At 46.2% G+C, this 25,655-nt stretch overlaps 2 protein-coding genes across 10 annotated transcripts in view; both read right to left on the bottom strand.

Moving 5' to 3' along the window:
- LOC126982374 (von Willebrand factor A domain-containing protein 5A-like) overlaps nucleotides 1-25,123 on the bottom strand; it is a 77,647-nt gene extending 52,524 nt beyond the window's left edge. For 7 of the 9 annotated variants that reach the window (XR_007735152.1, XR_007735153.1, XM_050834387.1 and 4 more), the window contains exons 1-6: nucleotides 25,014-25,123; nucleotides 11,668-11,753; nucleotides 11,149-11,267; nucleotides 10,219-10,320; nucleotides 5,939-6,050; nucleotides 5,544-5,684 (exon numbers count right to left, since the gene is read on the bottom strand). Coding sequence is in view for 7 of the 9 variants with exons in the window: in XM_050834387.1 (XP_050690344.1) it covers nucleotides 5,544-5,684; nucleotides 5,939-6,050; nucleotides 10,219-10,320; nucleotides 11,149-11,267; nucleotides 11,668-11,740 (547 nt within the window). In the remaining 2 variants the exon portion in view is untranslated. Of the gene's footprint in view, nucleotides 1-5,543; nucleotides 5,685-5,938; nucleotides 6,051-10,218; nucleotides 10,321-10,860; nucleotides 10,883-11,148; nucleotides 11,268-11,667; nucleotides 11,754-25,013 lie in introns of those variants that run through there. The other 2 variants (XM_050834390.1, XM_050834392.1) reach the window with 2 other exon arrangements.
- LOC126982038 (protein ultraspiracle homolog) lies at nucleotides 20,371-21,315 on the bottom strand. The gene is made up of 2 exons (XM_050833755.1): nucleotides 21,024-21,315; nucleotides 20,371-20,564 (listed from the first exon to the last, which is right to left on the bottom strand). The coding sequence occupies exons 1-2, from the start codon at nucleotides 21,313-21,315 to the stop codon at nucleotides 20,371-20,373; spliced, it is 486 nt and encodes a 161-aa protein (XP_050689712.1).
- Nucleotides 25,124-25,655: the final 532 nt, after the last annotated feature.

Here is a 25,655-nt window from a genome sequence, read left to right as displayed (position 1 = left end):
TTTCGCTACGCCCTCACTTTAGTTGACCATTATAGTAGGTTGATTAGGTTCTTCCCCCTTAAAACCAAACATTCCACACACATTATATACGTATTAAGGCAGTATCTGGCAGACTATGGGGTCCCCCGTGGCATTGTTCTGGAATTTGGACAATGGAGGCGAGTTCACCAGTAAGGAGTTTCAACAGTTCTGCTACAAGCACCACGTCACCCTGTTCTACACCACATCCTACCACCCCCAAGGCAACAGGCAACAGCATCACGGAAAGGATGCGTTGGATCCTCAAGTCGGTCCTCTCCGCCCTCTGCCAGGGCCACCCCCTTCGCTGACCCCAACTGCTTCAACCCTGCCAGATTACTATGAACCAGGCTGTGCAGTGTGCACACCTCCAAGAGACAGCAACCCTACTTCGCGTTCTTCTCGCGTCACCCGATAAGTGCTGCCCTTCTGTTAGTAGACGGCGAAGACGATGAGATGGCAGCAGCGCACTCCCTCATCCGCAACACACAACAGAAAATTACGCGATAGTACCGTAAAGTGGCCAATAGGAGGCGAGCAAACCACAGTGTTGTGGAAGGGTCGTTAATATGGGTCAAAAAAGAGACAGTGATACCGGGCACCTGCCGAAAACTTAACTCCAGGTGGGATGGTGTGTACAGAGTGGTAGAAGTACTGTTGGGTGGTAGTGTACGTGGTAGAAAACCTATTCACGGGAAAAAGGGTTCAGAGGCCGCTGGACACGTGAAATCTTACTATGGAAGTGAAAAGTGGTTGGTAGAACCACCAGACGGTATTTTCGACCTCGACCCGCAGACGATGAACAGTTGCCACCGCGAGTGCGAAGCCCCCCTGGAGGTTGATTAAAGAATGTTAAGATGTATGTGCCTGAAGCCGGGCTGCTTCACCCCTATTTCCTTCTACCGGTAGGTGTATCACGCCAATCAATTAAGGGGCAGAGTAGGGTGCTTGATAGGGTGTTTTAATTCGGGAGGGCTAGGGAAAGCCTCTCACTTTAAAGTTAACACCGCTCGCGTAGCAGCGGGTATTTCAGGACCTGTTGGGTGCTCCCCAGTTACTGAGTGGTGGGTGAATGAGAAAGGACTGTGTGATGTGAAAGTGACTGTGGCCGAGAGACAGGTAGAATGAATGCGCGCCCACTTCTCAGGGGGTAACTCGATAGCGAGACTGCCATGAGCGAGCAAGTCTGTCCGCCAAGCTAGTGAACCAGGTGTGAGGTTGGCTGGGATATCCTTTTCCATTCCTATAGCTGCTCTCGTCAGTTAGGTGAAGAGACGAGAAACGACCCTCAGGGGATGTAAATTACAGGTGGATCGACAGGTGCCACTAAGAGGTTACAGGGAATATTTCAGGGAGGGAACGCAGCTTAGTAAGTCTCCTCCACTCACATGCCCGTCCTTGGGATCGTTTAGTTTTCCGGCTGGAATGTAGAGTGTATTTGACAGGTTACAGGTGAGTCTCGGCAAAAATCTACTCGTGTAATGCCAGGATAGCTTAGGTTAAGTTAAGAACGGAATGTACAAGGATCACAAGAAAGATATGAAGTATACGTATGTTAAGTATTGTAAATGTTAAGTATGCCCCCCCCCCCCCCCCCCTCCATCCGTTAGACTTCCGCATTCCGTAATATGTTTTTTTTTTTTTTTCTTTTTCTTTTGTCTCCAGCAGGATACCCTGCTTGGGTGTTCAGTCCTCTCCCTCCCCGCTCACGTGTTCTTGTCTTCCTTGTTTCGCACTACACATTCTGCCTTGCCACACATGGCGCATTACCCCGTCAGGGTTCCCTACCCACTCCTCCCCGGCTGGGTTTCGCGCCAAACACCCGCTAGCGACAAGCATGGCGTCTCCCACTGTTCCCCATAACTCTTAAGGGGCTCTCACACATTCCCGGTCCCGGTCCCGATCGTCCCCGATGACTCCCGATAAGCCGATCGGGGCCTGACCGCCGACAAACTAGGCGATAATCCCTGGACCGGCGGCTTACCGCCGGTCTGCCTGCGGTAGACCGGCGACCACATACGATTTTCGATTTCTCCGACGGGCGACTGCAGCAGGTCAGTCGGCGGTAGACCGCCGGCCTACCGGCGGCAGACCGCCGGTCTACCGGCGGCAGACCTGCGGCACATTGACGAGCAAACACTTTCTTTTCATTTTCATATATTTATAATTACCTCATAAACAGCTTCATACCTAAATTCATTCGTATGCATAAAACACTATCTCTCTCTCTCTCTCTCTCTCCTTTCTCTTCCTCCTTTTTTCATCTCTTTCCATCCTCTCCCTTCCTTCCTCCCACTCCTCCATCCCTCCCTCTCTCTTCCTCACTCCCTCCCACTCCTCCATCCCTCCCTCTCTCTTCCTCCCTCCCTCCCACCTGTTCCTCCTTCCATTCCTCTTCCTTCCTCTCTCTCTCTCTCTCTCTCTCTCTCTCTCTCTCTCTCTCTCTCTCTCTCTATATATATATATATATATATATATATATATATATATAAATATATAAATATATATATATATTTTCACTCTTTCACCCATTCCTCTTCCTCCCTTATCTCATCTCCCTCTCTCTCTTCATCCCTCGCTCCTACCTGTTCCTCCTCGTTTTCCTCCTTCCTCCCTTGCTAATCCCCAGGTCAGACACAGGTGTTCACTCGCGGCCTACCGCCGGTCTGCCGCCGGTCTGCCGTGGGTGTCGGCGGCTGACCGCCGGTCGACCGGCGACATTTTTCGACACCGCCGGTCGACCGGGCGCATCGCCGATATCTTTGAAAATTTTAAAGTTGACCGGCGGTGGTCGGCTGCGTCTACGGTCCTCAGGGTCGACCGGCGGTAGACCGGCGGTCTGCCGCCGACAATCCCCGATCTTACAGCCGGTCGACCGGCGACCGGCTTATCGGGAGCCATCGGGGATGGTCGCGACCGGGACCGGGAATGTGTGAGAGCCCCTTTACTTGTGAGTGGCGCGCGAATTCTATGCGAGTGCCCCCGACCGCTTGGAGCATAATTACCATCAGATAAATTTAGTACAGTTACGAAGATTTTTGCCACTCGGTAAATTTTCCTATCACCTGCCTGAGTTGCTCTTTGAGGCAATAATAGTCTTTACACGGTTTTCTTTTCCCTATCGACGTAGAAAATCGATTTGTTATACTCTTGCATTTCTCCCGTCCCCCCCCCCCCATAAAAACTCGGCGCACGTTAAACGTAAGTCAGAGAGGGAATAACACACCGCTGTTTCTCAACCACAGGTCGGGCTCAACGAATTCCCCATGTGTCTGCCCACCTGCTGCCTCACGTAAACATTAAACACATTTGTTATTAACCACTTTCTCCCCCCCTAGTCAGTTTACTTGTTGTGAGTCAAATCTCCGCGTCAGGATTGAATTCCTCACGCCGAGGCTCAACCCGAGTGTGTGTGTGTGTGTGTGTGTGTATATATATATATATATATATATATATATAGAGAGAGAGAGAGAGAGAGAGAGAGAGAGAGAGAGAGAGAGAGAGAGAGAGAGAGAGAGAGAGATTTATGTGTACGTGTATACTTATTCATTCGTGCTCAGCCAGCAGAGTACTGGGTTGAAAGGGCTTTGTATCTTTATAGATATATTTATATACACTGTGTTGTAAGAGGATTCTTTAGCGGGATACGAAATAAGGGTTCTTCGATCTATTTCCCCCCTGAGGGGACCTAATATTGTTCCCGCTCTGGTGTCATGAGACATCCCAGTATCGTGAGACATCCCATCCTGAATACATACATGAATTTCGACACGGTACCATGTCTTTTGTCGACTGCTTATCGGGATCTGTCTCACCTAAGTTTATTTACATTATTATAAAAGCAAATGATGACGTATGTATGTATATAGCTAGGATATCAACAATCACTTCTTCTTCTTCTTGTGACCTGTTCCGCTTTGCATCGCTTTTTAGGTCCTCCTTGGTACTTCTTTAAACTTAGATGGTTCACTTAGTTACTCTGTGATAGTAAACATTGAGTTCCGCGATGCGAAGTTGGGGATGAGATGTCTTACGATACGGGATGACAGATGACACTACACCGCCACAATGCTCTGAATTATAGTCGATCGACTCTAACTTGAGCCTTTAGGCACGGCTCTCCTGAGCCACGCTCCCGCCACATCACCCGACCACTCTCCTCAGAGGTGCTCGCTAACCCCTCGCCCACCCACCCCTCTCTCTCTTATTTACGTTATATATAATATCTTTTGCTTGGCTGTGCAGGACGCAAGAGAGAGACCTACGTGAGTCTTCCATGGTGGCGGAAGGGTGAATGGTGCGGCACAATCGCATGAGCCACGTTGCCAAGTGAAATGGAAGGTTTACAGAGTCGTTGTCTTTCCCTCAAATCCTAAGCCATTCATAACACCATGCAGTCGTATTATGAATAAATACATAATCCATAAATAGATAACGTACAGACTAACAGTGAGACAGATCGCCATGCACAGGTCATCGCTAGATGTGTAAACAATGGTGGGTTACCCGGGCTAAGCCACAGGGCTCAAGTTAAAGTCGATCAAATATACCAATCTGATACAGGAAATAAATTGATACTGGTACGCCCCCCCCCCCCCCGAACTTTTTTTCCCTTATAACCTGACACGGTGTTTGTCCGGAAGGTGTGTGAGTGACGACGTAGCCGACGACCTTCATATCCCCTCGCTCCTCTCCACGTTACCCGTTTTCTTCCTTAAGTTCACCCTCAAGGTCAAGATATAATCCCCACCCCCCCACACACGCATTTGTTTTTCTATTCTACTCAATTCTCCCTACGAGGCTAAGGAGACTTATTCTCCTTAGATCGTTAGAGTGGTGGCAGCTTACCCAAGACATCTCCTAGTCAAGTTCTTAAACCCCAGTTTTACCCTCCTCTTTTTCTCTTAATTTACCACTCAAAATTTGGGTTATCTGTAAGCCCAAGTTCTGACCACTACAGATGTGCTCAAAAAACGATGATGGAGGCCTGGGGAAGCTGAAGCCTGACGAGAATCACTGTTTAGAATTCGTGGGATTGTAGCTGCTCAGGCTGTAGGATTTGAAATTTGTGGCGCAATCTGACCCAAGTGTCCAAATTCACTTTTCGGATGTCTAACACCCACATAATCATGTTCCAAGGGTCGAAAATTTTACAGCAGGTTGACAAAAATTATCAAATTTCTGTTTTGGGTTTTTGGATCCCAGACTAAGAAAGTTGTGGCATAGAAGATAAAAAGGATTAATTGAAGCAGAAACAGCGATATCGAACCACAAAGATGAAACCGTTATCATAATTTCATCAGTCAGTTATTGTGTCATAGAGAAAGTTGTGATATAAGTAATAAAGTGGATGAATAGAAGCAGAAACAGCGATAGCAAAGCCCGAAAGATGAAACAGTTATCATAAATTCATCAGTCAGTTTTTGCGTCACAGATAAAGTTGTGGCACAGAGGACAGAGGGGAGGAGTAAAGACAGGAACGGCACTATCAAACCCCAAAGATGAAACCGTTATATTCTGCCTACCTCGAGTGCTGATATCCCGCATAGGGGTATCGGGGGGACAGTAGCGCGGGTTGAGCACAGTCGGCAAGACGAAGCTGATCCCTCCGTCTGTCTGCACCTTTAGCTCCATCACCATCTTGAGAGTTATCTCGGCACGCGACGCTGTGACGAGGAGAGGGATGGATGTATAAGACTAAGAGAATGGATGTATGAGAAGGCCAAGAATGTATGCGTATACGATAAAGAGCTTAAGGATTGGAACCACACACACACACACACACTTTCTCTTTTACTATATCCACTATTTACAGGAGCAGCTCCAAAGGACTTTTTCTTTTTCTTTTTTTCTCTTAAGCTGCCTGCCTCCTCTACACACACACACACACACACACACACACATACACACACACACACACCTGACGGAAAGTTTCCCAGGTTCAGCTTGAAGATGTCGCAAGAGTCGCCATGCTCCCGCGCAATCACAGCCCGATGACCCGCCTTCACCGCCTTCTCGAACTCCTTCTCGGCCTGACGTGGGGAGGGATGGGGGGATGAAGACGCAAATTTGTGAAACATCATCGTCAATATAACCCTTATCATCATCTAGATAGCTTCATGTAATTGGTGTTTTATATTATGAAGTTCAGTGTACTTTGTTAATTATATCGTTACTGGATAACTGCTATTAAACCTATAGTCTATCGATTTTAAATTGAGCCCTTGGGCGCGACTCAGGGATTCCCCACGAGACCGCGCTGGTACCACTCAGAAAGGGTCGCTACCTCTCTATTTCTCTCTCTTTTGCATGGCGATGGTTGAGTGGATAGCGTGACGGTGCCGCGTTCAGGACGACGCGAGTTCAATCAAATCAAGCCTACCGGCGCCACAGGCGAAGATATATATATATATATATATATATATATATATATATATATATATATATATATATATATATATATATATATATATCTCTGGCTGAGTGCAAAAAGGGCCAATGTCCAAAAATGGCGAAATTGACTTTCGCCCACCAAACGGTTTCTCAACGGATGTTTGTTTTAGTGGTAGAAGGGCCAATCTTGTTCTCCATTAGAAGTGTGAGAAATTTGGAGTCCTTGGTTCTATGTCCTACCAATCTTTTGTTATTTTGAGAGCAAGAAGGGCCAATCTTGACATTGGCCCTTTTTCATCTTAAACTATCACATGAAGTTAGGGCCAATACAAACTTTGGCCCTTTTCCCTCTCAAATGACTTACGATTCCTAACGAAATGCTTACATTGGCCCTCTTGAAAAAAACTCAATATTATTGGTGCCCTTGAGCAAATATTGTATATGATTGCATATAATATGAAAGTACACTAAAACACTTTCATGAAAAGACACCAACATATATATATATATATATATATATATATATATATATATTTATATATATATATATATATATATATATATATATATATATATATATATATATATATATATATATATATATATATATATATATATATATATATATATATATATATATATATATATATATAATTGAAAACCTGAAACAGACAGTAATAGAACTGACTCAAACAGGAAATACCTAGATCCAAATTTGTCTATTTCAGAAATGTATCGCCTCTATGTTTCTATGTGTGAGGCTGAAAGCATTGTACCGTGTAAGGAACACACCTACAGGAAAGTATTCAATGAAAAATTCAATCTCTCATTTCATCACCCGGTAAAAGACACTTGTGGGAAATGTGATGAATTTAAAAAACTTATGACTGCTGTTGGCAGGAGAAAATGGATATAGAAGAAGCAAGAAATAATCATCATTGTTTGGCAGAAAATCTGGCAAAAAAAGCTGACAAAGAGCATGCAGCAACGACTCCAGGAGTAGTCACAGCATCTTTTGACCTTCAAAAGGTTCTACCGTGCCCGTTTTTACAGACAGGTATAGCATTCTACAAAAGGCAGTTAGCAGTATATAATCTCACTATCTTTGAAACATCAGATAAAGGAGTGAAGGCCCATTGTATGCTGAGGGATGAGACTATTGCAGGAAGGGGAAGTGAAGAAATTGGATCTGCGCTACTATTATGGCTAGAAAGGCTGCCTCCAAATATCACAGATGTACGCCTCTACTCAGACTGCTGTAGTGGTCAAAATAGGAATGTATTTTTATCAGCCATGCTAATGGAAATAGCATACAAAAAAAATCTCAGCATAAGCCACACTTACTTAGAGCCAGGACATACTCACATGGAAGCTGATACTATTCATGCAGCCATAGAAAAACAAAAAAAGAACACAAATGCAGTTATTGAAGTGCCTAGAGATTGGGCTAACATAATCCGAAGTATTCCAAGAAAGAACAGGTTGCAGGTGACTGAAATGAAAGCATCAGACTTTTTGCAAGCAAAAAATCTCTTCCAATCTGACGGTCCACTCGTGAATAGAAAGAAAAATACGGACAAGGAAAATATTCAGTGGCTAAAAATCAAGAGAATTGTATATGCAGAGAGTATTGGTACCTTCCTATACAAGACATCGTTCGAGCAGGAAGCATAGAAGAAGTTGGATTTAAGAAGAACCATCAAAGGAAGGCCAACGGTATTTTCACTAGTTCATAGAGAACAATCTGAACGAAAAATACCAGCAAAAAAACTAGAGGACCTCATGGATCTGCTTCCTTATATTTCGGAAAGCAGCAAACTCTATTATAAAGCTTTGAAGAGTGATGACTCAAACACCTTTGATGAATACCTTGATGAACCAGGGGAAATGGACATCCACAATGATTAGATGATAGAAGAGCCTTGTTTGTCCTTAACACTATTTACTTGCTAGGTTTATTTATTATATTCAATCCTTTTTTTTTTTTTTTGCTTAAGGAGAATTTTCTTTTATATTTTGTCAGTAATTTCATGTTTCACAGGAATTTTTCAATGCATGAATTTTAGCAGAATATTGCCATTAGTTTATCGGATAAGTGTTTAAATTTAGGGCAAACAACATACTACAAACTTGGTAAAGCAGTTTTGTTTTTCTACAATATCTATGGATGCTGTAATTTCATTTTCCTATCTATTATTTTGTTCTTTTTCATTGTCGTGATATTTTCAATGTTATTTCAGTAGTCATGTTTGGAAAGTAAGGATTATCTTTCAATGCAAGACTATCTGTTATGTTTCTATTACTTTATGTATATTTTTTTGTTTTTGGTGACCGAACCAGGAATCTATTGTGCTAAAACAAAACACCATACCAATATTGAAGTAAATCTGTATTTGTGTTTTCAATAAATAGGAATACCTAATATTGTTCTATTAATTTCCAATGTGATGGAGACTTTCACGATGCAGTAATAGTGCGTACATATTGTTCTATAGTATTAATTGTAAAAGGCCAATGTGCATTGCACTACTAAAACTGAATCTCATCTTAATGCAAGAAGGGCCAAAGTAAAATTAATAGTGTTCTACGAGTGTGTTAATTTTCACAAGGAGCCTCATAATACAACAATAAGTTCTTCAGTAATGGGGCTTCAACATGTATTTCCCTTGGTCACATTTACACACAACCTGAATTTTTATTTAGAATTAAAATCTTTTTTTCCTTCTCCTGAAAAGTGGAATTTTTGGACATTGGCCCTTTTTGCACTCAGCCAGAGATATATATATGTGTGTGTATAAAAGGCGCGAGAGTGAGATCTAGTTGAGTTGTCCATTGTGGCGTAACGCTGTATGATGCAGCCTGGCGCCTGTTGCCATGGTCCGTCAGGCGGCAACGTCGCATGAGCCACGTTGCCAAGTGATATGGAAGGTTTACTGAGTCGTTGTCTTTCCCTCTAATCCCAAGTCATTCATAACACCATGCAGTCGTATTATGAATGTATATATATTCCATAAATAGATACCGTACAGACTAACAGTGAGACAGATCGCCATGCCCAGGTCATCGCTAGATCTGTAAACAATGGGGGTTTCCCCGGGCCAAGCCACAGGGCTCAAGTTAGAGTCGATGGACTATAGCCTAGTATAACCTAACCAAGCCCAACATAACCAAATCAAACCTAGCCTAGCCTAACATTCCCTAACCTAACCTAACCCAACCAAATCAAACCAAACCTAACCTAACCCAACAAATCAAACTAAACCTAACCTAGCCTAACCTGACCATGGGATCATTAATGACCTAACCTAGCCTAACGTTACCTAACCTAACCCAAACATAACCAACCCAAATCAAACATAGCCTAACCAAACCAAACCTAACCTAACCAAACCTAGCCTAACCTAACCATGAGATCACTAATAACCTAAACCTAACCTAACCTATAGCTAACATAACCTAAACCTAACCAAAAAAACAAAACTAGCCTAACCTAACGATGGGGAAGAGGGTTGCGAAAGCCTATATAGCCTATAATGTAGTTTGGAAATTGGGTAAGTGTTGCCAGAGCCTGCGTGTAACTTGAAAATTAGGGAAGAGACTTGGGAGAGCTTGAAGGTATAATATTAACTTGTAAACTTGTATTGAATTTGAACCCTCCCCTAAAGGAAGACAAAGGCAGGCAATTAGGTAAGCAGGCAGGTACGTCAGCAAGCAGGCAGGTAAGTATAGGTAGATAGGTCAGCGACCAGGTAGGTGGGTAGGCAGTTAGGTAAGCAGGCAGGTAGGTGGGCAGGTAGGGCGTCTCACCTTCTTCTTCTCCATGCAGTGAGTGACGATGGTTCGGCCTCCAATGCACACCTCACACTGGTACACAGCGGCGCCCTCGTCCACGGGGTACACGGCTTGCACCTGAAGGAACGAGACCAATTGCCGATCAACTTTGCCGCCTCCATTCTTTATTTTTTTACGGCAAAGGCAGCAGCTAAAGGGCAAAAACAAAATGAACGAAAAGAGTCCGCCAAGCACTGCTCCTATAAAATAGAATATAATTAAAAGGCCAGAAGAGCGGTCAATTTCGCGTGGAGGGGTGTCGGTATCTATTTAATTGTCTTGCTATATATGTTAAGTAATTGTCTGTACTTCCAGAAAATAAGGAAGGTCCATATTCTCAAACCTTTAGTCAAAGTTTAGTGGCTCAAACACCCACATCAAAGGATTTTGTAAAGGTTGTGTTAGTATTTTTATGGGTGGTTGTAAGTCCTTAGTGATAGTTTAACAAAAGTTTGGCAGAAGCTGTGTCAGCAAGAATTCAGCCGCCAGATACCGCCAGATGCCGCCAAAAATGGAATACCGCCTTAACTAGTTTGGTCACTCCGTCTACACTAAGCGCTTCGTGTGTGGACCTGTGTGCATGTTATAAAGGCACTAAGTGAATGGCTACACACACACCTGCAGAGTCTCGGGGGTGTTGTTGAGGCAAGAACACATATTTGACAAGACTTTCGTAGGACTTGTGGGCATTTCCAAGAGTACTTTTATGACCCTGGTGGTAGTTTGACCCTTCCTCTGTACCGTCAACCTGAAGAAACACTCATTAGAACCCGACTGACCCCCTCTTTGACCTTTAGAAATAGCTGATGTGATAAGCGAAAGTGTCTTATAATACCAGCCTAAGTGCCTCACGTGTGGACCTGTGTGCATGTTACAAAGGCACTAAGTGAATGGCTACACACACACCTGCAGAGTCTCGGGGGAGTTGTTGAGGTACACCAGCTTGGCGCACACCTGGGCCACGAAGCCGCGGATCCTCACCTCTGTGCTCACCGACTCCAGGGCCAGAATGGACCACGATGACCCTGGGGGAAAAGGTCACTGTAAAACCAGCACACGATGGAACACCTTGGACGTGTGTTATCGTAGAAAGCAAAGAAATAATAATAAATGATAAACTAATAATAACAATAATAATAATAATAATAATAATAATAATAATAATAATAATAATAATAATAATAATAATAAATAGGTTAGTAGGTAAAATTTTAGTAAAGAAAAATAGATCATACACAATAAATTAGTAAAGAATTTAACTTACAAATAATAAACTAATATTATTATTACTACAACTACTACTGCAACTACTACTGCAACTACTACTACTACTACTACTACTACTACTACTACTACTACTACTACTGCTACTACTGCTACTACTACTACAACTACTACTGTTACTACTACTACTACTACTTTTACCTTGCTTACCTTCGCAGCAGCCCATCAGTCCATACCTGGACAGGTGCGGTGGTAGGGTGTCGGTGGCGGCCATGCTGGTGGTTTATCTGCAGAAAACGATGGACAACAAACAATTAAAGGGTAGATGGAATGTGGGGATGAAATATTGGATGGACGGATGTGTACAAGGATGGCAGATGATCAACCATCCACCTCAACTTAACAAAACCCTTCCAAGGGGAAAAGTTGGAAAGTTTCGTTTAGTCGGCGCAACATCTGTGGTCATATGCCGGAGAGAGACAGGAGGGGGAAGGAATTATAGGAGAAGGGAACAGATCCCAGGAGACAGGACACAACCCCCGATTAATACCTGGTACCCATTCACTGCTGGGTGGACGGGGGCGTAGGGTATTGGAAAAGTTGCCCAAATTTTTCCACTCCGCCCGGGAATCGAACCCGGGCTCTCTCGGTTGTGAACCGAGTGTGCTAACCACTGCACCACGAAGCCCCCTTTCCAAGAGGATCAACTCAAGAGGTGCTCAGGGGCGGCAAGAGCCAGGCGGAAAAGAAACTTTGGGGTGAACTCGGTCAAGATTCATTTGAAGCTCCGCCTTGGTGTTCGGTAGAGGGCGAGGTCTTTTTAGTGCCCCTAGGGGTGGTTGAAGCCCCCTCCCCCACCATTAGCAAGGGCGTGAACACTCTTATTGGACTTTGACTGTGGCGACTGGACTCCTATTTCGATAGGAGAGATGTTTTCACAATTCACCCGTCTTTCAGTGACCCAGGAGGAGGTCTGAGTCCCCCCCCACACACACCTTAGCAACTTACCAGGGGCGTGAACACACCTATTGTATTAGCTGTGACCAAGGTCTAAATAAAGGGAGCTCAACCCACGGTCGGCTCAAAATTCGTCCCATTCCTCGCATCCTCTCGAGGCTACTCCCCGAGATCCTAGTGACGTAGGACAGGGTATAAAAAAAGCTGACCGAGCAGGCAACCCCATCAGTCCCACCACGACACTTTACCTGACTCACACCTGCCCTCCGCTCTCCGCCCGTCTTCTCTCTCTCTCTCTCTCTCTCTCTCTCTCTCTCTCTCTCTCTCTCTCTCTCTCTCTGTGTGTGGGTGTGTGTGTGTGTGTGATTCACCACGGCCTGATCACGTGCTGGACTCGTAATCGCCGTAATCGACATGAGCAAGTGCTCTTTATCGTCGATCTCTGGGTACTGCCAGGACCTCACACACCCCATTCCCCTTGGTCAAGGGGGAACAGTAACCACTCCTAGTCAACGGAAAGAATCCGGCCTGAGCGGGCAGTGTTATTTTTTTTTAACGTCTCCACCAATATTTATTTCGTTTGCATCACAGAGTGTGGTGGCAGCTGCCCCGACCTTTCCGCAGGCTGCTGTGACGTGCACCTCTTAAGGTGTGTGTGTGTGTGTGTGTGTGTGTCAGAGGAAAAATTTTATTCTATATTACGTTTATAAAAAAAGGGCACATCACGGGTCCGTTGCCGGCACCGTGATGGCGGCAGCGTTGCCGCGTACAAAAGCAAGACTGACACGTTGCCTGAGCCAGCAGGTTTCCCGCTTCTCTCCCGTCTGTGCTGTAATACGACGTCCAAGCTCTGTCAGGAACTTGGAGATCGCGGGTCCCAGCACGCCGGTCGTCTCCACTGCAAGGGGTTCGAAGCGGTATCGCTGGACAAGTGCGGAGTAACGCGCATGTTTCCGTTGCTCAGTAGCGCGGGCGGCGGCTCCGGGGGTTACGGCACACAGGCGGTGACTTGGGTAGAATTGAAGGTGTTTGAGCAGGTGGCGCCCCAGACCAGCGGCCTTCCACTGCTGAACGGTGTGATGGTGATGCCATGGTAGAAGGAACACCAGGTAGTCCCGATCCCCCTCACCCCACCACTCTCTGCGCATTCTAAGTGACGTCACAGGCTAGACGAGAGAGAGAGAGAGAGAGAGAGAGAGAGAGAGAGAGAGAGAGAGAGAGAGAGAGAGAGAGAGAATTTAAAGGTATCCTAATGTAATGTAGTCCGTTGCACATCTAAGTAGGTTCTGATCCTGGAATGCATTTTCAGTACTGTTTTAGTGCCCTCTGCATTAATTTTCCCTGGAGTGTTAGGACAATTCACTCATAATAATAATAATAATGACAATAGGGCAAGTGCATTCACACATAATCCAGGGTTCCCATTCCTCTTTAGAGTATTTGTTCACCAAAGTCTTTGGGTACAGACCATGGTGCCCACTGCCCAGTGTAGCTAAACTCATTGAAGTCCTTCCCACTACAGCTTGGCAGCTTCCGCTGTGCTATGCAATGAGGCTACAGGCTTACGATTTGTATTTGTACAGTATATGCCTGATGAAATTAAACACAGTACTAAACTGTTAAATTAGCTTAGGATCTCATGAAAAATAAGCCAAAAGGGGTATTATTTGTAACAAAGATTCTTATGAAATATGTTTTATGTTTGTAGACTTTATATCATGACTTTTTATTTTCTCATTCACCTTCTTTGAGGTGTTATCCCGATTTCTATTCAAAATCCTTAATCTTAAAAAACACTACAGTTTCCCATGTCCCATGCTGTCCAGAAGACCACCTATCAACCCGGACTCTAGATTCTAAAATCAAAATGAGGAGGGGGAGGCAGGAGCATCAAAAGATAGCGCCATAAACACTCGCCTGCGCCTGCGCCAGGCTGGGCTGACCATCCCAGAACCACCGGAATGAAGCCTTGGACCGACCATCAGGATCCACCGGGAAGAAGCCTACCGGCGCAATAGGCAGCAATGTAAAAAAAAAAAAAAAAAAAAAATGTCAAAGAAAGCGGACCGCTCTGATAATCCTCCTCTCGCCGGTGGCTAGGTCAAGACTGAAGTCCCCGCAGCAATCATACCTATTCCTCGTCTAGCCTGTGACGTCACGGTCTGCTTGCGCAGTCCACATAAATTCTGGTCCAGTGCCCCCCCACGGGGGATTACCTGGCTTGCCTCCCTTTACCTTGGGTGATGCCGTCTGGCCGCCGGCCGTCACCGCGGTCGAGGCCTCGTGACTCGAGGAGGGCCGGCACTCCTGCCGTTGCCAGGCCGCGCCCTATGATGTCGTTGATGGCTGTGTGTCTTGGGAGCGCCCTGGGTCTCGGGGGCAGGATAGCTGGTGGTGACCTAGGCTGTCCGCCATAGCGCCGCACTTGCATCTGTGTGGAAGGTACACGGGAATGCCGAGCCTCAGGGCAACGCCTACCCGAATGGCTTCATCAGGGAGGAGAAGGCCGAGCTTCTCCACGGGGAGAGCATCAAGCCATGCTCCGCTGTGTGGTTCGGCAGCAGCAAGCAGGCGGGCGCGATGTACCTGGTTACTTTCCTCGAGGAGAGTGTCAAGGCGTTTGCGAGAGGCGGCTTCGTCCAGCTGGCGTTGCTGAAGTGGCGACTCTGCGGAGAAATCCTGAGCGTCTTGTGATGAGATCTGTGAAGGCTGTGAGGGCTGGGGCAAGGAGCGTCGGGTCGTCGTCGTTTGAGCGACAGGTTATTCGTCCGACAAGCTCCTGCGTGGCACTCATGGAGGAGATGAAGGCGGGTAGGGCAACGTCTTCCATACGATGCCGAACCCGCCCAGGCGAGTGGGCAGAGACGCTTGAATCCAGCTTTCTTCAGGGAGGTCGATGTTGCAAATGCTGGAGATGGCCGTGCGTGTGATGTCTATACGGCGAAGAATTTTCAGGGTCAAGATAGGTGGGGGCCGCGCGCATCAGGTAGGTGCAGCGAGGGACAACGGAGTATCGGGAGAGGAGGAAGAAGGCAAGGTGGCTACCGATGCCATCTACACGTTCTATCATCCTTTTGCTGGATTGTGTGGAGCCTTCGAGAGCATCAGGGAGGCCCTCTGCTTGGATGGGGGCGCCAAGGAGGAATAGAGAGTGTAGATCAGCGGTTCCCAAACTATGGGTCGCGAGATCAATTTTGATGGGTCGCAGGGACACAGGAATCCTGTTAGTTTAGTTTTGTGAAAGAGAAAAGCAGTACCATGGATCCCACTAGTTTAGTTTTGTGAATGGGAAGCTGTACGCCTTATTTATGTTTTTGCAAAATAAAATGTATATATCAATGCACATTTTCTTTCTCTTTACTCTGGGTCGCGAAGGATTGAAATGTTCCAAATAGGGTCGATCACGAAAATGTTTGAGAACCACTGGTGTAGAGGCACAATGCGAGCATCAGGGAGTGCGGGGATGCTGATGTTGGCGGCCTGGGTGTCGTCGAGTCTTGTAAGTTCGCACTTCTGGTAGTTCACTTTGAGGCCGATGCGCTGTAGGGCTGGGAGTAGGGTGGAGATGTCGGCAGTGACGGAGTCGGCTGGCCCGGCGAGTGTGCCATCGTCAAGGTACCAGATGTTGAGTGGAGAACGTAGGTTTTGTATGATGGGGTCTATAGCGAGAGCAAAGAGGAGAAGTCGTAGACTCTAGAGGGTCTCCCTGCTGGACTCCCCTGCAGGAGAGGTACTTAACGAGCAGCTCGTCATTGCCTCGGGTGGTGAACTGAACTCGCGCATGGCGGTGGACGGCCTCGGCAAAAGAAGAGAGCACCCGACACCTAGCTGGGTATAAAATTGGGGAAAGGAAAGCTGTCGTGCGCCTGGCGACGAGTCTACCAGTGAGACGGCGATAGGAGCTTCCTATGGCGATTGGTCGCAGGCCTCCCTGCTTTTTAAACTGGCACCGCAGAGAGTGCTGGCGGCAGCCAGAGGCGGGGATGAGCCATAAAGGGGTTAAGGCTGAAGCGCAAACGAGCTAGCAAGCTTGCGGGTTGCTGTGGTTTACTTGCGCTGCAGCGTTACCTGCCAAGCTGGATGATGCTTGTGCATTCGGCTATACGCATAGCGCCATACTTGGCTGTGCTGTAAGCTTCGCGGCGCTCTGTCTCTGAAGGTTGAAGGAAGGAAGAAGAGTCTTCCTCCTTCCACCTCTCCGCCTCGCCCTTGTGTGCCGCAACTGCGCGAGCACACTCGTACACTACTGTCATGTTTTGCTCGTGGCGGGATACAAGCGCGTACGTTAAAACAAAAAACCACCTGGCTGACTTGTGAATGTTGTTGCTGTTGTTTGTTAAGATTTACCCCCCCCTAGTATAGGGGAACGGGCCCTTGTCCGAAGAGATGATGAATACTTACTTACAAGAGTTCATATACAGAAATATTTACAATGTTGATGAACTGGCATTCTTATACATGTGAGTAGATTTGTTATAATATTACTGATGATAAGGTAATGAGTATTTATGATGTACAGATGTAGTGACCCTGTAATGTATATATCATCATGTGTATATAAATGTATGACTGTGTGTGTTGCGACACCGCTACAGGATGTTTAAGAACACGTAGGTGCTTGAGGCCGTGAGAGCAGATGCTTGGCTAACACTAAATCAGCAAATGATGACAAATCATCCCAAGTCAGCTCCGGAAGGATCATAGTTCCGGTGAACGAGCAACGCACGTATATACCACTCGCCCGAGCCACCAGGGCTGCGTTTTAGAGAGGAATCCGGGCCGTCCCGTGCGCCCGGACGACCCGGACCCCTCTATCAAACGCTTTTGTGCGCCTCTCAGCTAAGCTTCGTCGTTGGTATGGTACGTCATTCTAACTGGCCGGAAAATGGCGTCCGTCATCAGTAAATTTGCAGACGACACAAAAATTGGTAACTCGGTTCTCACTGACGAAGACAGGCAAAGCCTCCAAGAGGATTTGCACAAAATTTCAGCTTGGTCGGATAGATGGGAGATGCCCTTTAACGTAGACAAGTGCCAGGTCCTTCAAGTTGGAACGAGGAATAAGAAGTTCGATTACGAAATGCGCGGCTTTAAACTCAAAAGCGTTCAATGCGTCAAGGACTTGGGGGTCAAAATCGCGTCAAACCTCAAATTCTCACAGCAATGCATCGATGCAGCAAATAAAGCGAACAGGATGTTGGGCTTCATTAAAAGAAACTTTTTATTCAAGAATAAAGATGTAATACTCCCGCTCTACAACAGTTTAGTCAGACCCCACTTGGGATATGCAGTACAGTTTTGGTCTCCCCACCATGCAAAGGATATAGCTAAATTAGAAGGTGTTCAGCGTCGGGCAACGAAAATGATCCCTTCTTTGCGCAACAAATCCTACGAAGAAAGGCTTTCTACCCTTAACATGTTCTCTCTTGAGAAACGTCGCCTCCGAGGAAAACTGATCGAATGTTTTAAAATACTTAATGGTTTCACGAATGTAGACAGATCAACATTGTTTCTGATCGATGACACTTTGCGCACGAGGAACAATGGCGTAAAACTCAGATGTAGACAAGTAAATTCAGACTGCACCAAATTTTTCTTCACCAACGTTGTAGTGCGAGAATGGAATAAGCTTCCACCATCAGTGGTCCAGTGCAACACGATTGACTCCTTCAAAAATAAGCTCGACCGTCACTTCCTTCAACGTAATATTAACTAGAGTAGAAATGCAACGTTTTGGAGTCTTCTGATTAATGTAAAATCACTTAGGTTTAAGGACAGACCACCAAGTCTGGACCATGGGGTCTGTGTGGTCTGATTTTCTATGTAAATCTATGTAAATCTAGCTGTTCTGGCAGCAAAATGGCGTCCGCTAATCTTCTTGACGACGTTTAAACATTCATCACAAGCTGTTCTGGCCGACGAGCTCCTTGCAACAGAGGATGAAAAGGAAGTTGCAGCTAGCGGTTATAGTGGCACAGAGAGGTGAAACGTAATGGAAACACATATGTGTTTGTTTGGGCGGCCATATTTGCTGATGACGTCATCACAGCACGGAGGCGCTCCACCTCTCTCAACCGGGCTCCCGCGAGGAATCCGGATTCGGAATCCGGGCTCCGCGTCACACATTTGAGAGCGCACGGATCGGCCCGGGCGGCCCGGATTCCTCTCTCAAACGCAGCCCTGGCAGGGGGAAACGGACCTGGGGCGCGGGCGCGAACACCTCCGCTCCTGGAGTGTTGGGTGTGGCCTGCTTATCTTAGTGCGACTCGCTCACATAAACTTTGTAACTGTAGTGTAAAATTGTCAATACCATTTTTATACTAAAAACCACGCACCTTTTAATGTCCCTGTGAGAGAGAGAACTAAAGTGAACTAAAGTGAACTAAAGTGAACTAAAGTGAACTTACAACGGCTCCGCTCGGCCACACATCATCTACCTCACTTAACTAAAGGCCATTGTGTTATCTCGCCTATTACAATCAACTTGTGAAGCAGGACAACAGTAACGCCGACCCTGTGACGAGTGAGATAACAGTTCGCGCCTTAATAACACTTAACACGAACCACCTTTAAAAATAACACCTAAAAAAGTACAACCCATAGCGATAGTGAAAATGTTTTGGAAATGTGTAGATGTAAGGAAATGGAAGAGTGTGTGCTGAGAGTGAGAGAAGAGAAAGAGAACGTGGCGAGTTAAGAGTAGACTGAAGAAATGAACGAGAAAGAAAATGGTGTGTGTGATGGGTCACTACAGTGGTAAGCTGCTGTAGGTGGAGGTCTGATGCCGTCTTGACCGGCCGACGAGCTGCGTGGCATGGATTGGATGGCAGCGAGCACTTCTGCTTCGGAGAACTCGAAGGGTAAAGGCCCAGTCACACTGGCTCTACGACCTACTGCCGACCTCCAGCGACCTGCAGGTCGCGGGAGGTCTCACATGGTCGACGATTGGTCGTGCGTGCGACCGGATGGCAAGCGGACGCCGTCTGGTTGCCATCAGATAGTAGGAGGTCGCTGATGGTCGCCGTCCACTTTTCATCTGTCATTGGCCGTGGTCGACGTCCGGCCTTCCACCACACGGCAAGTTGTGCGGCGACCGGTGGTAGATCAAACCACCCTTGCCCGGAAATGAGGTACATTCCTGAGCAGTGACATCCCACGCCCCTCAGCCCGCCCAAGCTCCGTCCCAACTCAACCTGCTCCACAGGTCAAGCACACGGCCAAATGTGTATAGGTCACCTCTGCCTAACGAAAATAAATTATTGCAGGATCGACATGATGTGCACAGCAGTAACATTAATGAGAGTCTGTAGAGCTAATGGCTTTTATCCATTTCAAAAAGAACTGTTAATTTCATCTGCTCTGCCCAGGGTGATGGAAATGCTTTAGAACGAATAAAATGTTACATACATAATAACAAGTTAAACCAAGATTGCTTAATTGGAGCATTTTTTGCATGTTTTCGGCACATAGGAGGCGGGGGGTCACAAATATCAGTCTTTTGCTGCAGTGAAGCACAGAATACTTTCATTACCTTTACAAGTAACTTTTTTTTACAAATAATTTACAGAAATGAGAATGAGAAATGTGTAATATAACTGGGTGAAAATATTTTATACTTTAACGCGTCAGCAGCAAGTCGTTAAGAGAGGTCGCCGTTCTCATTGCGGCAGGACGCGTATACTGGTCTCTGCCTGTCGGTCACCGGTCGGCGTATGGTGGGCGTCTTGGCCTGACTCCAGGTGTGAGGTCAAGGTGTGAATCTTACCTTTGGTCGCCGTCCGGCCACCCACTGGAGGGACACTGGACGGACACTAAACGACCGCCGGTAGCCGTTCGGTCGCACGACTACTTTGCCATCTATGTGGTCGGGGAGCGGTGGGTGTGAATCGCAGCATTTTGGGGTCGCGGGTGGTCGTTAGCAGGTCGTAAAGTCAGTGTGACTGTAGCTTAATGCTGCAGGTCTTCGTCGGGAGAGGCTGTGGGGTCTTTGGCCCTGAGTTCTTCTATAGCTCCTGCGTCCGGTTGGGCGACGGTGTCGAAAGTGGTCAAGAGGCGAAAGGCACCTCTGGTGTGTCCGTCGGCACATTTTGAAGTGATATGTCTGGCAAGGGCGTCGTTGTGGGCTTCCGTGCGGTTGGTCTCTGTCGGGTGTGAACGTGTAGTACTGGTCGTAGCAGGGGTAGAGTTGTGAACAGGCTAGCCTAGGATGGTATAAGCATAGGAAAGCAGCCTCCACCAGGCAGTCGCGGAGTTATGTACGGTAGCACTGAAGATGAGGTCGGCTAGTTCAGAGGCGACCCGGTGTCGTTTACGACGGAGGATGCGCTTCGGCACACGTGTGCGTCGCTTGAGGTCGGCCAGTGTAGCTGCCAGGTCGGTGGGAGTAGAGTCTTGGGCAGAGGGGGGATCGCCTACAGGTCCGGCCAATAGGGTGGGACGCAAGCAGTCTGCATAGTGCCAAATGGGGAGAGTGTTCGATTGAGCGCGTGTGAGGCCTATACAGGAGAGGTGAGCTTGGCGTTGGCATGCTGCACAGGTCCGGGTCTGTTTCCTGTCGTTGACAGAGTTGCAGGCGAAGCATGGTGGTGTTGCTGGAGGGCCTTGTTGATCAGTGGGGTGCTGCGAGAGGATGGGCGCAGCTTGGGCATGAGGCCGCATTCCGATGGCCCGGCATTTCTGTGGTCGACATGGAGGGCACGCGCCGCGTGTGTGCTGGTTGATGGGACAGTTGCCCTCCCTCTTGCATGGGCCCAGGTCAGCCCCGTTGCGGCGGCGGAAGAACTCGCGGCAAGAGGCGCAGGTGCGGGTCCCGTAGTTAAGTTTGGCGCGGCCGCCTTCCCCACAGACCGCGCAGGCGTGTTGAGAGGCCGAGGGTGGCGGAGGAGAGGCCATGTCGGCGCATGGTAGCGAGGGCAGGTGTGTGTACGTGTGTGTGACGCTGCGTGGCTGGGGGAGGAGGGAAAGGCGAGTAAGAGCTAGGATGCAGGGAGGCTGGACGATGTCAATTCATCTAGGGCGGAGTTATCCCCACAGGTCCTCCGTAGAGTGGCAGTTACTCGGAGAGGGGGAAGGAAGGAAAGAAATTAGAATTAACAATGAGAGAAAGAGGCTAAAGCAGAAATCGGCGGACGAGCGAGGTGTGTGTGTGTCGGGGGGGGGGGGGAGAAGTGACGGGTAGTGAGTGAGGTGAGGAGAGGGTGGGCAGAGATATTAGCTAGAGAAGGACTGGGGAAGAGAAGGGGTGTGGCAGGTGTGGCTTGCCGTGGCAGGTGTGCTTGGTGGGAGGACCGGCAAGGGATCAGCGGAGAAGGGTGGCCGTGTGTGTGTGTATGTTTGTGTTGGGGTGCAAGGGGGAAGGAGAGAGAGAGAGAGAGAGAGAGAGAGAGAGAGAGAGAGAGAGAGAGAGAGTGGGTGGGGAATGACTGTGAATGCGTATGCGTAAGAGAGTGTTGAATGCTTCATACTATATTGCAGAGGTAGGACGCCTAGAACAGCCGAAAAGAGTGAGAGCGGTGGGCAAGGTCAAATCCGGGTGGGGTGCTATTCGCTTTGGTATGCGGAAAAGAAGTTCCACGTGGGTGGGGAATCATTTATCTATCATGAGAGAGAGAGAGAGAGAGAGAGAGAGAGAGAGAGAGTAGGATAGGGCATGGCAGGTCACGTGGGCAGAGCTTTAGGGGGATCTAGAAAATCACAGCAAGATGACAGCTAGAAGGTCATGCAGTACATTGAGAGCGTCTTGCCAAATGTGAAGCTAAAGACTGTAGTGGCTGATTTTGGGGCTAGTTTTTGGGAGCAACGAGAAATTTATTTCTTGACATCACCATAAAGGAATGTAACTTCGAATGGCGACTGGCAGTGTGAAGAAAGAAAGATTCCCTTGGGCTTTGGGCTTGGGAGGTTCTTGGACACTTGATACACTCCTGCAGAGCACATCAAACATTCATTTGAAATTTTTAAGCTCGCTTCACGTGCACAACTTGCAGACCCAAGGAGTTAATTGCCTAAATCAAGATCTCATGGATAGACGACACTATGTGAAGTCCGGAAACAATTATTGTCACAGTAGAGTCAGGCATATCACTGTTAACTCATTACCGTTACACTTGCTTGAACTAATAGCATTTATTTTGTTAGACAATTTCCATTGTTTTGTTTGTTAAACTTTAATTAATTATTTATATATCCTACCACTATTATTAATTAAACTATAAATATCCTATTGATATTTTTTTTCTTGTTAAATACATAGATATAATAGATAGAGAGATACAGATAGATAAACAAATAGATAAAGAGATATAGATAGATAGATAGATAGATATAGATATACAAAGGAATAATATTACGACTCATGTCACTCCCAAGCTAGACAATTCCTACTTGCCTCATAATGAAGATCCTGTTTTACACGTTTTTCTCACTGCATGGTCCCTTCGCCCCTTCGGCCGAAGCATCTCACTGCCTTAACGTTCCTGGGTCCGAAACGTCTTACGGCCGAATTATCTAACGGCCTAAACAACATACGGTCTAAAGTTCTCACGGCCGAACAGGATCACGGCCGAACAGGACAACGGCCGAAAAGTCCCGAACTCGACGAAACAGCTGCTGAACCCTGAACCGTCGTCCTCACGCTGTGTTTTCTTGTACTCAGAGACCCTTCATATATTACTTACATACTAGTATCAAAACACCACGAGACAGAGAGTGACCTATCGCCGCTAAAACAGTAACCTACCACCACTAAAATAGTAACTAGAAGACAATGGAAGGATCCGAGAGGATGGGCGGGGGCAGGACCAAGGCGAGAGTGAAAAAGAAGAGTGGCAGGAAATTTGTGATAACTGTGCCCAATATAGAAAATAAACAAATAAATTAATAAATAAATAAATAAGTAAACAGAGCTGCACAGACACTGCGAGGATCTGAGAGGATCAAGGCAAGAGTGGAAAGAAAGAGCGGCCGGAAATTTGTGATAACTGCTACGTACGCCGCGATCAATATATTAAATTTTTTTTTTTAATTCCTTTTGTGAATATCTTACAGGTAAATGGTAGTCTGAATAACGCATAGTATTGCCTTAAGTGATCAGCAAACCTAATACTGACAAACTGTATATTGAGACCGACACTAATGGCGCATATAAATTATGTAATAGTTTAATACAGTGAATAATTATGAGGGTAATTTACAATGCTGAAAAACTAACAGAAATGGAGATGCTAATTTATGCCACAGCTTAAAGGAGATTTTTGCCGGTCACCCCTCAGAAAATGTGTTAAAATATAAGTAATTGAATTGAGATATTACACATGTAAGTTAGAGATAACTACATTCTTATCGCCTGCTGACATTTACGAAGAGATAGTATGTACCATGTGGTCCCAGACTCACGTGATAGATAAGAACAGTTAATTCTTATCGCTAGAAAAACGTCAAGATAAAAGTCATGTGTCCCCCAGTCTTTTTATTAAGAGTAAGGAGGCAGCTCAAGGGCAAAAACAACGAAAATAACCGGAAAACCTTTAATATGATTCCGCCTCTCACGGCAACTATCTCCAAAGGCCGAAAAGGAGATCACTCGCGATCTCATGAGTGTTGTCTTAGCTCCGTGGCACAAATGAATGACCACACTACCAGAAGAGTCATAAAACTACCCCCTGAAATGCCACAAACTCCTACGAAAGCCTTGTGAAATATGTGAACTTTGGCGAGCTCGAGATGTTTAATGGAGGATGGAGAGCACCGATATAAGATTACCGTACTCAACACACTGTAGATAAATTCCGGTTTCTGACCCATAACTATCGGAAAAAGGCATCCACATTTAACGGTTTTAAGGATAACTTCAATTGAATATCGTTAGTTGTATGTGTACGACAATTTGGGGTCTTAAAACCGAGAAACGAATTAACACCACAGTAGTTCAGCATGCTCTCTAAAGACAGATCCTCTCTCTATCCACACCACACAACATACACACCTTTTCCCAAAATTCTAAATTCAAAATGGCGAACCATAACCATGCCGACCTTTGCGATTTGACGTTTTCCTTTGCTTTCCGATAATTCTAAACTGACATAACTTTTTCCTGTTTTTTTCCTCTCACCTGATGCATGTTCACCGGTCTCATTTTTCAGGGGATATGAAAACAGAAGGAACATGAAGAAAATGGCTTATATCGATCTCCTTTTACTTCTCTTTTCCTTCTTCTTTTTCTAATTCTTTTCCTTTTACCTTCTCACCTGATGTATTTCCACTTTATGCATGATTGAAGATGACAAAAACACGAACTTGGAATAGAAAAGGAAGAACACGAATAAGAATTAGGCTCAGGACCAAACATCGCCTCTTCTCCAATTGTATTTCCCTCCTATTTAATTAATTTTCACCTTTCCCACAAACAAATAAAGACTTAAGGCACTTGTAAGCATTCTTCAGACGGGAAATAAACTGCTGTCAACTGCGTATATGCCAACCAATGACAGGCGAACAGCCGAAACAGAAAAGCAGGAAAAAGATGAAGTGATGCTGATTTATCCCGTGACAGTCTGGTGCTGAGACAGAAAGTGAAGGTGATCGTCTCTTACCTGTGTGTGCAACCTGAAGAGTGAGCTATACAGGTATTTGCGGGTTATCTTCCAGTCAATGTTCACTTGGCAACGCACACGCCCCTTGTGACACACACACACACACACACACCCCTGCGCGGTGACAGACGCTGCCAGATGTACGAGAATGCCACTTACACATACTTACATCTTTAATTATAAATCATACACAGGCTATTTTAACACCCACAATAACACGGCTATTAGTTACCAGGTCCGTACATCATGCACCTGGATTAGCCCGTGCATGGTAATTTATACAGGTGTGATATTACGGTTTGATGTTGATTACTATAGAAGGTCTGGGTTGCCAGCTGGTCTGTTGGCTGGATCTCGGCTTTCCCCGGTGTCTGTAACGTGGTGTAACGTACCCCATGACATTGTGCAACTTCTCAAACTATATATATTAAATCACACTATGTATTACCTGGGGGTCGGGATGGCATGTTTCTCCCTTCTCTTTTGTTGTCTACCTACTTTTGCAATAATAAACCATCAATCAGTCAATCAACAATAACCCCCCCGGAAGCAAACGTTCGCGAGCCTGAAATACACTGTGGAATTCAGGTTCGTAAAAGCATTTTTCAAGCTCGTGATTAACAAATGTATGAAAAACGTTAA

This window comes from Eriocheir sinensis, chromosome 50, assembly GCF_024679095.1.
Source record: "Eriocheir sinensis breed Jianghai 21 chromosome 50, ASM2467909v1, whole genome shotgun sequence".
Taxonomy (NCBI): domain Eukaryota; kingdom Metazoa; phylum Arthropoda; class Malacostraca; order Decapoda; family Varunidae; genus Eriocheir; species Eriocheir sinensis.
The sequence above is the reverse complement of the archived record's forward strand: the minus strand, read 5'-3'. Positions and strand labels throughout refer to the sequence as shown.